Below are 13,761 nucleotides of genomic sequence, written 5' to 3' on the forward strand. Positions count from 1 at the left end.
TGTTACAACCAGCTGTATTTATCAGAGCGCTTAATACGATGAAAAAAAACCCATAATGTAAAACAATTTTGATTACCTCATCACAGCATTTCAAATGTATGTGTCATTGCAAAGAAAAGAAACATGTGCATCTTCTGTTGAATACTTACCATCTTAAAAATCAAAATAACATTTTCATATGCTATATTTTGATAGCCCATGTTACCGTTACCATTCTTTTTACGCAGCAGGAATTATTGGCTGCTTAATTTATTTTATTTTTCTGTTTCAGTTTCCAGCCAGCACTCAAAAGAAGCTCTGTTGAATTGAATATTGAATAAGTCACATTGAAATAAGAGTATTTGTGTCTTTGGTCAAAGGCAGACTGTGTTTGTACCATGAACAAAAGCTTACAGTGTAGTCGCTGAACATAATATGGTTGAGGAGAATGTGAAGTTAAGTGAATTGCGTTTGTGTGTGTTTGTGTGTGTGTTTTGGGGGGGTGTTTTATGCATTTATCTAGTTTATATGCTCTCACAACTTTGAAAAAAACACTGCTTGAAATACCAGAGGCAGGAAGCCAACCTACTTAAGCACTGGCTCAGGAAAATAAAGCACGATTTCCATTTCAGATTCCAGTGCATGAATAAGTCATTTTGTGCTGGGATTGTCAAAAACTGAACCTCTCAGTCCGTCTCCCAATGGCGTTCTTTTTCTTTTATTGACAAAGTCAGTCAGGATAAACTATCGTGAAGTGTGGAGGTCATTCTAAATATTTTTTAAATAACACATTCAGAAAAAACAAGCACCCAGTCAGTTTATGTTTATGGTCCATTATGGGTTGGAGTTGCTTCAATGCAAATAAATAATGGACAGGCCTGTTTATTTCCTCCTCCAGACCAATCACTGAGAATTGGTTTGGTCTTTTAGATGTTAGAAGGAAAACAAAAGACAGTTTTACAAAGTTTCAATTTGTAGTTATTTTTGATATATTGGACATTTAATAAGTAATGCTGCTGCACCCATACGTAGTTTGGGTATCCATTTTTTTGTTTCTTGTGGTTACACTTTTTTTTTAATGTATAAAATCATTGGACTCACATTACAAACCGCATCAGTGGAAGAATATTAAATTTGGGGATAGGAAGGGGAGTTTTCCTGAAGTACTAGCTGTGAAAGTTCCCAAATTTAGACAATAAAGAAAAAAAATATAAATACTAAAAAGATTTACATTTTGTAAACAATTGAAATAAAGCGCAACATTTTATTGGCTCGGTGGGAACTGAATGTTTTCCTGCTCTAACTCGTGCTTTTGTTTCTTACTTTGAGCAGCTGATGACGAAGCACCCGTCCAAACGTCTGGGCTGTGGCCCTGAGGGAGAAAGGGACATCCGAGAACATGCCTTCTTTAGACGTATCGACTGGGAACGCCTCGAGAGGAAGGAGATACAGCCACCCTTCAAGCCAAAAGTGGTAAATACTGCACATATACTTTCACAGCAGACATTAACCTTGTATTTTACAGTACTTGTATTTGTATTTCATGAGCGCATCATTATTGTTAGGCAATCATGACAGCTGTGGAAGACAAATGCCAGGGAATACATAACTTCCATTCCACCTGTTTTATATATATTTTCTATTCTGTTATATTAAAAACAGATATAAAAAGACAAATGGGATTGTAATTGCAGAAAAATTGAAAAATATTGGGGTAGAACATAACAAAATTAAGTCTGGGGCATGGTTTCAAAGGGAAACGAGGTGAATCATGACTTCCTCATACATGATGGTAGTGGCTGAAAGTGCAGTACCTCTGGCCCAGTCTTTTGTCACTTTGATCCATGAAGCAATAAATAATCTTATCTTCCCTTTGGCATCATATCAAATGCATCTCTGTACAGAGGTCTTGTTTGTTGAAGTATTCTATTTAAATTATTTAGAGGGCAACTGGTTTATTGCTGCCTTATACCATTGTCTGTTGCATTTTCGCAGAACAATCTAATAAATAACAAAAACACTATTTAAATAGTGAGTCAATACAAATGATTTCTGGAGCCTAACCGCAATGCAGTGCTGCATCAATTTTCTAAACAACTAAAAAAAAAGACAGGGACTGGCTTTAACATTATTTATGCCTGTTTTCACACTGAGGCTCTTAAGGGTATGTGCTATATGGGCCAGAAGTAATCACATCTCAATGTATAGTTAATGTAACATCCATTTCTTATAAATTCATATTTCATATAGCTGATGTTTTTACAGGGTAGCACACACTCCCCCCCCCCGTGTATCCATAACATATCCATAACAGTGTTATATTTTTCCTGTACCCTCCATAACCTGCTCTATGATGGTCCATCACGTCCATCTCTACATGTAGCACAGCTCTGTTCCTGAATTACAGACAAATGACTATCATTATAGACTTTCTGCCCACCCCCTCACCAGGTCTAACTCTGCCTCTCTACACGTCCTCTCTCCCTCCATCCACACGCAGTCCCACTTCATCAGCCTGTGACAGCTTTGGGATTGCAATCATTACACCAGCTGCACCCAAATCACATCCATATTTAAAATACATATTAGACCAAAGAGTTGCAGGACGGGTGTCAGAGTAGACTCAGTTAGTGCTGATCCTCATTTATATGTTGGATGTTGATACTATAATATAATTTACTGATAATATAAACCCACAGTTTTGTCTCACGTAAAACGATGGTTTGTATGATTCCTTCTGGGTGATTGTTTGCTCTGTCTGGCAGGTCCTCAGCCGGTCAGAGTTATCATCAACTAACTGTGAACACCTGGCCGGTGTTCCCAGGCTTCCACCCCATCACCCATTCACCAGGGTGGGGGGGGGTGTCAGTTAGAGTAGCAGATGTTACTGCTGGGTGCCCATGATTTCTGACTAATTCCAGTGCTGTTATTTGTTTTGTTTAAATACGTTTGTGTTAACTTTTGGAGCCACTCGGTGTTCGTCTACCCTATTTGTTACGGTCTAGGAGCCGACTGGAACATGAGAGCAGCGTTGGTATGAGTCTAATGTCTTAAGAGTGCAACACAGTTGATGACCCTGGGTTTTCATACCCACTTATGGGTGGCCGGTTGGCTTTATGGCTGAAGGGGAGTGGGAAAATTTGTGAAAAGTAGGTCAAATAGGAAGATGGTGCTTAATAATAATAATGGGATCAGCGAATGAAGGAAGGGTGTGAGGGCTTCATCACTGCACAGACGTCTTGAAACAGTGTCAAAGATGAGATGCATGATGGGTTACATGCTCCCTCTCATTCTCTCCCTCTCTCTTTCTGTCCCTTTCTCTCTCTCTCTCACACACACACACACACACACACACACACACACACACACACACACACACACACACACACACACACACACACACACACACACACACACAGACACACGCACAACATGTACAGAAAAAAAAAGGATGGCAATATGGTACAACTTGTGACTCACTGTAGCTGCAGAGACGCACACTGTTGCACTTGAGTTAGCATGTCTGCTGTCCCTCTTATTGCTCACAGGACAGAAGAAGCATTTTCACTTACTTTACGTGGAGGTTGTTTTCTATTCAAGGATTTATTTCCCAGTGCAGGTCAAAAAAATCTGAAATTTCCAATTTTATATTTTGCATATTTCAAGTTTTTTCTTAATATCTTGGAAGATGCAGAAATCAATACATGTGTGATAGTAAAGTATGAGGAGAACATGCCAGTGACATGTGGTTTAGCAAAGTTAGGGGGGAAAGACGGAGAGAGAGAGACAGACAACTCTTCTTGGATCCAGGCACTAATTTATCATCATAAGTAGCTGAGTGTTTCTTTAATATGCTTGAGCGCAGAGGCATGCACGTCTGTCTGTGTGCGGAGAGAGGGAGAGGGATGAAAGAGAAGTAGGTCAAAACCTTATGTAGGACACAGTGTCATTGTGAATGGGAGGATGTATCAACAGTAAACGGCTTCTGGTGTCACCCCATAAGGGGCAGGCTGAATCACAAGATGAGAAATAAGAGATAAAAGACAAGTTCCATCTTTTTTTTTTTTCCCAAATGGTAGTTTTATGTTTGTAGGCTTGTTGTGATCTGCAGAGGGACGTCGTCTTCAGGTGCTGATAAATGTTTGCCGAGTTCAGAGTGAAAAAAGTATGTTGTTTCACTTGAGTAATGGATGGTCAGTGATGGATAAGAACAGACGGATCAGGTGATGCACGCTGATGATTGCCCATCAGGTATCTGAAGTGTGTTAGAGAGGGAGGACACTCAAAGAAAACACACACACACACACACACACACACACACATACACACACACACACACACACAGAGCCATATTTACTCATGACATCAAAGTGTGTGTCCTGCCCTCTGTCTGACAGGGACATACTGGCTGAGAGCTAATGGCAGCTGTCACTGACCATCGTGGAGGACGGCTCAAAAGATTCTCCTACAAAAATTTCAAGCATTTTAAAAATACGTATCAGATTATATATATAAGAGCATCTGTACAATTTGCTTTTAAACGTACAAATAATCTTTAAAGAACAGCTCACAAAATGTTGTAATCCTGGAAACCACCAAAAACAACGTTGTTTTAGCATTTAACAACACGAGAAGAGGTGACTTCTTCAAATGAAACACATGAAATGACACAATTTACATTCGGAAACACAAGCATTTATATGTTATGAGATCACTGTTGCTTTTAAAAGGGGTGATTTACACTGTCTTTTTTTTTAAGCTGGCATCTTTTCTGCAACCTCTAAACTAAAAACTGAGTAAAATCCACAAACGTAAAAGTGCGTCTACCCTTTTTTATACACCTTTTTAAGGTTTTAAAGACAATAGCCGGCCACAGTCAGACAGTTTTCTAGTCACACGTGAATCTGGAGGACTACTTGTGTCATTACGACAAAACGAGATGCACGCTCACACCTCCCAACAGACACGACCTTCGTTTGCTGACAAGTTTCCACCATGTGACATGATCCCCTCCCATGTCTGTGATTTTAATTTCATTATCTTCTCATCACACCAACAACACTTTTGATGTCTCCTATTAAGTACTGACAGCATGCCTCCCTCATACAAACACTAATTAACCTTTTGTATCCTTGCAGCACCTAAATAATATTGCTGCTTTAGTGAGTGAGTAATCATTAATCCATCTGTGAATAATATTTTTTGCTTGTAACTGACAGAAGGTCAAAGCTAATTTTGATCCAGTTTAAAGAAGGAGAACTGCAGCACTTTCTGTTGCATGGAGGACTTCACACCATTTTTCTTTCATACAATTAATCATGGTTCTTGTTTCCTGGCATGTGAGACACTGCTACACAGCTGTGCCAATGCTTTGTTTTTCAAAAGGATGCAGAATCTAATTCCGGTGAATAAGATATAGAGCATGTAATCTGATGTTATGAACTTCTGACCGCATACAGCATTGGGACTAAGAGGGGATCAGGTGTGAAATGTTCTTCTTTTATAGGTACAAGAGACAGGAAGTAATATGCATTTTAATTAGGTGAATGTTTAAGATGAAAAAATGTTTTTCACATTGTTATTGTACTCTACATATACGGCATTGTAGGTGGAATTCATGTGTCTCAGTCCATCAGTTCATGCAAGTGACGCATCTGGACGGACTGAGACAAAACATATTCATGACTTTTATTTATAACGATTCAAATGAATGTTTCCCTTAATAAAAAATTACAGGCAACATTTAATAGTCAAAGCTTACTCTCATGTACTGGATGAAGTCTGTACCAATCCCAACAGCTCTAGATGTAATGTTGGCTCAGGTCTGTGCAGACACATTCTTTTAATGAAGTTGTTCAGCTTTCATAATGTAGAGCTTTGCTGTGCCAGAAATTATTGCCTAAAAAGTTAGCACAACTTTATAAATATCTTTCAAAATTTGAAACAACATAGCAAATATGAGGGTTGGGGTTTTTTTTAGACTAAAATAAACAATGTAGGCAAGATGGGAGGCAGAGCTGAAAATATTTTCCAGGCTTGATTGTCCCTATGCTGCTGTGAACTCCAATCATTTCTATTGGTACAAGTCATGTATAAATAGAAAGGCTCTTCACGCTGCGAAAAGTCAATCTAGCTGACTGAGCAGCAGATGAGTCTGTTGGTCTCTCCTAAAATCAAATTAAGCAAATGTAATCCTGCTAGATTAAATGTTAAATAGGCTGACTTAGTAGTCACTGACCATACAAAGCACTTGACAGCACAGGTCGGTGTTCATCCATTCACATAAACATTCATATAATGGTCACAGAAACTACTTTCCGAGGCGCCACCTGCTCATCAATAATCATTCACAGACCACTTGATTTGCACCGGCCACTGGGGGCAAATTGGACTTCAGCTTCCCACTCAAGGACACCTCAGCTCAACAGGGACGGGGATCGAACCGCCTCTCTTCCAATAAGTAGATGACCGCTTTAACTCCTGAGCCACAACTGCCTCAGACAAAATACTGCTTCCTAGAGTAGAATTATAATATCAGTTGTTTAAATGAATGGATTGATTTATTATTATTTCTTAAATCCATGGTAAAACAATAAAAACACTTGCATAATTTGATATTCTAAGAGGTGCAGATCAGTTAATTGTGTTATAATGTTCCAACAGGTCCAAATAAAATTATGTACGTAGAATTCTAAAATTTCCATGTTCACACCTTGCCCATTAATCCTTGTATTTCATGTCTGCTCTGTCTTGTTGGTCTATTATTTTACCTCATATATGTCTAATATTCCTCTGCTATTGTCTCTCTTTTCAATAGTGTGGCAAAGGAGCCGAAAATTTTGACAAGTTCTTCACACGCACCCAGCCCCAGCTCACACCTCCAGATGAGCTGGTTATTGCCAATATCGACCAGGCTGAGTTTGCAGGGTTCTCTTTCATCAACCCCCAGTTTGTGCACCCGTCGCTCAGTAACAGCCAGTTAGAATGATGTGGAAACCTGAAAAAAAAAACATCCAGCTCACTGCCACCCGCCCAGCATCCGCCTGCAACTCCATCAAGGCCCAGTCTAAACCTATTCATTTTGCTTTCATTCATAAACTTTTCAGATTTCCAATTTGTTCTGTAATATGAATTTGCCAATCACAAGAACTAATTTCTTCATTTCATTGATGAGCATGTACTGTAGACAAGGATGCCCTTGTTAACTACTGACAATTGTATTAAAGGTTTAGCATTTCTTGAGACATCTAGAGAGAAGTCTGTCAGGCGTTTCCTATTTAGTGTCAAAATTTGGGTTTTTCATCTTACAAATGTCATTGGATAAACAAAGTCATGTTTTGTCTCAGCTTCTTTTCATATATGGATAATTACCGCATTATAGATCTAATGTAATGACCTGAAAAACAGCCTGTATAGAGACTAGCTAAATATGAAGGAAGGGTCATGCAGGTGATAAATCAGCACCTTGTGAGTCACTTACTTTCTGTACCACGTTTACAGTTTTCCTCCCCTTTCATTTTATGGTGATGGTGTAACTTTTTTTTTTTTAGTATAATGTGATTCTAGCCAAATTTGTCAAACTTCCGGTGTGTAGCATATCAACTAAAGAATAAACAGGCATGTAATTATAAAATATCCCTTACTTGAGCTCCAAATTTGTACTTTCCTTGTTGAGAATCTTCTTGTAGGGAATAACCTGTTGTGTATGTGGGTAATGGCAGGCCAGTCTTATCGATACCTAATGAAAAACTCTAACCTGAAATGTTTACAGATTGTCGTGTTAGTCTCTGTTCTATGCTATAGCCATAATTACCAAGCCTCCCATTGGATAATAAATGTCAAAACACTTTGAAAAGCTTTTTTTTTTTAATTTTTTTTTAGGATATAGCGTTATGTCGTCATTGCAATGTTATATTGCAAACAGTATCGTGCCCTCAGTCGTGTATTGGACTCCTTTGTTATATTACTTAGAAACAAAAGTTCCAAACCAGTCAGTTATTTTCACAATACTTTGTTGGTGAGAAAGCGAACTTGTCCTTCATTTTTAATATGTTAACACAGCCTTTATCATCCCCTGTTGTACCTTATAGTAATGATCAGCTTCTTTTATGTCATTATATGTTTTCGAAAGTAGACATGTATTAACCCCCACTTCATTTGTTTCCATTAGTTATGGTCAGCATTTGAATACAAGTATCACTGCATAACTCCTTTGTAGATAATCAAGAATAATTTCAATAAAAATATAGCAAGTTGCAGTTTTTATACCAACACCTGAATGTGCTTTTATTACACTGATGACATAATTCAATATGTGTATGTGTAGAAACATCGAAGGAAGTAACCCAGGACAGATCAGCTTTGTATCGGCTGGATGTCGTATAGAGAACCCAGTTTTGTAAAGTATTCTCCTTGTTTTGGTGGATTGATCAAGTCTTTGTTTTCTTTTTTTCATATTCAAAGTTTTGACTTGCTCGTTGTGTGTTGACTGGATGTGTCTCAAGCTCCTTACTGTTGTTACTTAAATGCATGCAGTTGGTGGAGATCATTGGTGCATGTGATATGCTAAATGCTGCATGCTGTTTGGTATGAGAATCCAAAGAAATACAATCTCAAAGCTGTACTAAACTCGTGATGACATGATAGCTTTCAAGGTAATTGTCATCTTTCTCAAACAACTCCAGCATCAGCTTCTTCACTGTGTTTCTTTAGTACGCAGTTCCTTTCAGTTATACTATTTTCATATATAATTCACTCTGCCCATTTCACTCCTCGCACAAAACTCAATTTCAGCATGTTTTTAGTTATGGTCAGCTTCTTTTATGTCAGATTTAAAACTGATTATTGCTTTGACCATCCAACTATTTTAGGTTGTGGCCCACTGCCTGATCTTATTCCTCCCAGACTCTCCAAATAAAAAATTCACCCAAAAAAATTCAGTCATTATTTACTCAGCTCCGTAGATTTCAGGAGCATGACAGCAAGTTTGTGCCACTACAAAATCAGTTATCCTGTTTTTTTTTTTAAACAAAATTAACATTTTTTAGCTAAATATACTACATTATTTACATTCATATTTTAGCTGAGCTCTACAATTTAACCTGTAAGACGAAGGCGTTGGCACGATTAGACTTGAAGTTGTTAAGACACTTGACTTTGTTTTTTTTTTCCATTAGGTGGGTGACAGTTGAATTTTCATTTCTGGGTGATAAACTCTTTGCTGATCTCGTCCCAGCTTGGATTTTGATTTTGGAACAAGCTTACATAAATCACAGGTTTCAGAGAATCATTCAACAGCAATGGAATTCAAAAAAATACTAAATGCCTAGATCACAGCAGTCAAGGCAAATAAAGAATAGATTGATTGTAGCTTATAGATTTAAATAAATACTCATCATGAAATTATTTTTAAAATGCTGTCATATAGTTCCTGCTTTTAGACTATTGCTCTTTGGTGTAGAATCTTCATGTACGCCCCATGGCTCCTTATGCCTCCAGGGTAACTCAGAGCACTTAACCCAGATCTGTGGTGAACTGTCACTCACACAGCTTCTTGATAGACCAGTGGGATCATTCGCTCTCTCATGTCTCATAAAAAGATTTCACATTATAATCTTAATGTCACGTTGTTGTTATCGTCTGCTTTTTTCTTTTATTTTCAACTACTGGTGTCATTTTTATTTCTTGTGTTTCTGCTCAAGATATCCAGTAATGTTGCAAAAGATACACTAATAAGAAGAGTGGTATATCAATGGTATTGATAGGAGCTGTTATGTGACGATTTCTATTTTATGATCTGTCATCTCTCATGTAGTATTTTGCATGTGCCAAACCTGAGAAATGCATTGCACTAGCTGTAGTCACATGGCCAACTATCAACGGCAGCTGAGACCTGCACCATGCCTCATCTGCTCCTCACTGGCTTGGCCACGTAACATACACAGTAGCATGCCGCCATGCATATACCAGTGCACATTGTGTCAGTACACTTTACAGTGCCAGTCAGTTTGATTATTCATGCTTGCCACTAGATTTCCCTGCCTGTCTAGCCTTGGGCAGATATATCTCCAAAAAAAACGAAACAGTTTGACTTGTGGAACATTTGTTTAAACATCCAGTGAACTTCCTCCTCTGTACGAACTGACTTGTTCTCATCTACATCCAACCCTTTAATAGAATATCTGATGACCCGTTTCCCAATCTTCTTTCTTCTTCTGAAAGATGGCTTCAAAATATTGATCAATGTCAGTATAAAAGAAAAGAAGCCATTTACTCCCCCTGTATGCCTTTCCCAAATTTAACAGCTATGCTGCACAGCTTCTTGATCTTCATCACAATTGCACTGATCTAAACTTTATAATCTCTTTTTTAATCCATAATTTTACTATAATTACTTTTAAACAGTTGTCAAATTTGCTCATCTGATGTTAATCCACACAGTTCTTATTCAGCTTCACTTCATAGTAGGTGCTTCAGCACATCTCACAACAAATGTGAAAAATCTGCAAATCATAACTTGAAGGCAAATTCAGTTGACAGACACCAGTAATCCCTTCAACCATAAAACTGCAACTTGAATCATTCTTTGCTTGTTTTACCTTCATTTTCCTGTGCCTACTACAGACTGAATGGTGTAGTGAGTTAATATATATACACCAACAAACTGAATGTGGGAGAAGAGTTTGAACGAGGACTAAAGGGGTTCAATGAATGAAAAGATAGATCGTTTTCTTGCAGGACTCCCCTTGTGCCTGGTCACACTGAAAGTTCCTGCCTTCCTCATCTCTTGTCATCCTGCTTTCAGTCTCCCTGCTCCGATTTCTTCAGTGCCTGGGCCAAGTCAATCCATAATTTGATTGACAGACAGTACCCTCCTTTCACCCTTTAAATCCCGTCAGGTCAGGAAAACAGTGGATTTTTCCCGGGCAACTCACTCAACAAAGTCAGCATCAATTTCACCATTTCCTCCTCTGTGCTGGTAATGGTAACTAAGTTTTCCAATGTATTCGGTGTTTGCTTTGTTTACATTCTGCTTGACATTCTCACCTTTTTTGTTTTTGACTTAATTGATTAGAAAGACCAGAACATGATGGAGTAACCTTTCCAACTTTAGAGGTCTGTCATACTTTCTTACAGTATTTGTTTTAGGTCCCTATTGGCTTCTAATGAATCCTATTTAACACATGTCTTCTTTGTAATTGGTCAGTACTTTCCACTGTGTTGTGTTAACTGTAAAACAAGAGAAATGAAGTGAGCTTCCAATTTTTATTTTTTAGTTTGTTTTTGCCCATGCAGAGCGCAGGATCAACGATGTGCAGGAATGCCTTATTCCTTAACTCATTCAGTAACATGGTCTCTAACTTTCCTGTCTTTGTCCATTTATAACCTCAGCACCCTGTCTTGTACATAAATGACAGAGTAGATATCTACATCGACTTTAAAAGAAAGAATATATTGTATTTTGCTAATGGTGTATGTTTGTTTTCTTCCCTTGTCAGCCTGAAACCTAAAATGTGTCTGAGCTACTTACCTTGTAACTGATTGTGTCATTTGTACTTAATGTATTATAATGCAAATAATAAAAAGAAAATGAGGTCAACTGTTCTGTCAGTTAGTATCATTTCCCCATCTGTGACTTTAAACTTTGCCAGCATGTTATATTAAATTATATAGAGCGAATTGTTTACCAGTGCTGAAGTTTAACGTACCTTCCCATTTCCAAAAACTCCTGGTGGAATTGTAATTAATTACCTCTAGCTGGGAGCTGTTTTTAATTCCTCTTTTTATTAAGATTATGCAAGAAAACCCTGGACTGTGTTTCATGTTATTTTGTGTGTTATGTTTGTATGTGTTCTACTGAGTCCCAGATTGTTTCTGTTGATTTTGTCAGTCAAACGGTGAAAATCAATTTTTATTTTAGTCTTTGATAAAATGTATAGATCACATTCTTCATTTGTGTATTGCTACTGACATAAGCATCATGCAAAGTCACAAAATATCTACGTTGATCATAATTTAGTTGACCCACACCCTTTCATCCAATTAGTTTTAACTGTTGCAAAATTCTGGTTATATACATATTACGTACTTTATGCAGACAGGTGACATCACATTTTTGAGTATATCAATGAGATCATTGTAAATACTGTAATATGCTACAGAGAGTTTCATTATTGCATTTCTGGGCTGGAAACACATAACATACAGGCCCGAGTCATGGGGGTACCATTACATGAAGTCATAAGTATCGCTCTCTGCTCTCACAAGTAATCAGGTTGGACAAAAGAGAACTGGAAGATGTGAGTCACTGGAAGATAACCACTTCATGACAATGAAGCTGTCAGTCCACCTGGAGGTCAGTTGCTTTTAATCATACATGCTTCATCAGAACACATTCCCCATGGAAATCAATCATTTGGCAAATGTGTATATATAGCATTCTTTTACTTCTTTTCCAAACTATCAAAGGTAATTTATGTGACGATTTAGCCAGAAATTGCCGGACATTGGGATTTTTAAAAATACGTTAAAAATAATTTCACATCAAATACTGCATATCAATTCATGTATTCAACCTTTTAAAAAAAAAAAAGTTAATCCACAGAGATGAAGTTGAAAAGGCAGTAATTTACAACCTTTTTGAAGCTGAAATCATCAGTAAAGATGTGTTCCTGTGTTTCAAGTTCTACAAATACTTTTTTTTACTAAACCATACTCCACTTTCTAATATCATGATAATGAGTATATGAAGACATCATTGCTATGTTAGGTAAACTGTTATTTTAGCAGAAATAAAAGAAACAAACTTTCAACAAGGAAGTCATTCTTGCTATAACAGGAATTGTGAACGTCACCATTATCATGTTGACAATGTTGATCAGTGCATTGATCAGTTTTTTTAATCAAACCTTAATCTCTCCCACATTTTGGACCCTCATCTAGTCACAAACCTCCAGATAATTCAGAGAGTTAATCTATTTTAGTAATGTTTTTCAAATGAGGCTCAATAATGACTAGAACGCCATGGTGGCAAGCAGCTAAGAGCAATATGGTTTGAAAGTTTTAAATCACATTGTGGTAAAACCAGGCTATTTACACTGTTTATACTTTGCTGTAAAAAAATAGATAAATAAAATGAATAATGATTTATTTAAACATTGAAAACTCATTTGAATTCTATTGATTTTTTACTCTATTTTTATTCTATTGATTTCCTCTCTGCTGAGTTGCTGTTTTGTTGGAATCTGGACATGTGCTGTGTATAATTATTGAGCATATGGTCCTTATACATGTTCATATACTTTTAGACGATGCATAATGCAGTGTTATGAAAGTGCGCCCTGCAGTAAGTTGTGGAAACAGCTGAGCTTTAATGTACTGTACACCAACAGGATTTACGGTTCACTGGTTTTTCTTATTTTGCCATGATTACCCAAAGACATACACACACATACACGCACACGCACACGCACACAGAGAAGCAAAGTTTCAACTTCACATGATCAAAATACTAGAGGAAGGCAATATACAAACATTTTGTTTTGTCTAAAACTGCTGCATTATGTGAAACATTGTACATTTTTATTGTCAAAGCGATGCTACATTGTAAAAGCAAGTTGAATAAATTATACCATCAGTATGCAAAGACATTAAGAAATGAACAAATGAAAAAAAACAACTTGTATTTTTCTATAATATGTAGTTTTCATTGAATTCATGTTTTTGTGGGAAAGATTTACAATGGGCAGTTAAATTGGCTATCTACCTGTGCGAGGATATGAA

At 37.3% G+C, this 13,761-nt stretch overlaps 1 protein-coding gene across 1 annotated transcript in view; it reads left to right on the top strand.

Annotated features, from left to right (window-relative positions):
• prkcaa (protein kinase C, alpha, a) overlaps positions 1-11,572 on the top strand; it is a 121,049-nt gene extending 109,477 nt beyond the window's left edge. Inside the window, exons 16-17 of the mRNA XM_068320822.1 lie at positions 1,312-1,452; positions 6,797-11,572. Coding sequence (XP_068176923.1) covers positions 1,312-1,452; positions 6,797-6,967 — 312 coding nt within the window. The 3' untranslated portion in view covers positions 6,968-11,572. The remainder of the gene's footprint in view (positions 1-1,311; positions 1,453-6,796) is intronic.
• The last annotated feature ends 2,189 nt before the right edge of the window (positions 11,573-13,761 follow it).

The sequence above is a fragment of the Antennarius striatus genome, chromosome 8, assembly GCF_040054535.1.
Source record: "Antennarius striatus isolate MH-2024 chromosome 8, ASM4005453v1, whole genome shotgun sequence".
NCBI classification, from domain to species: domain Eukaryota; kingdom Metazoa; phylum Chordata; class Actinopteri; order Lophiiformes; family Antennariidae; genus Antennarius; species Antennarius striatus.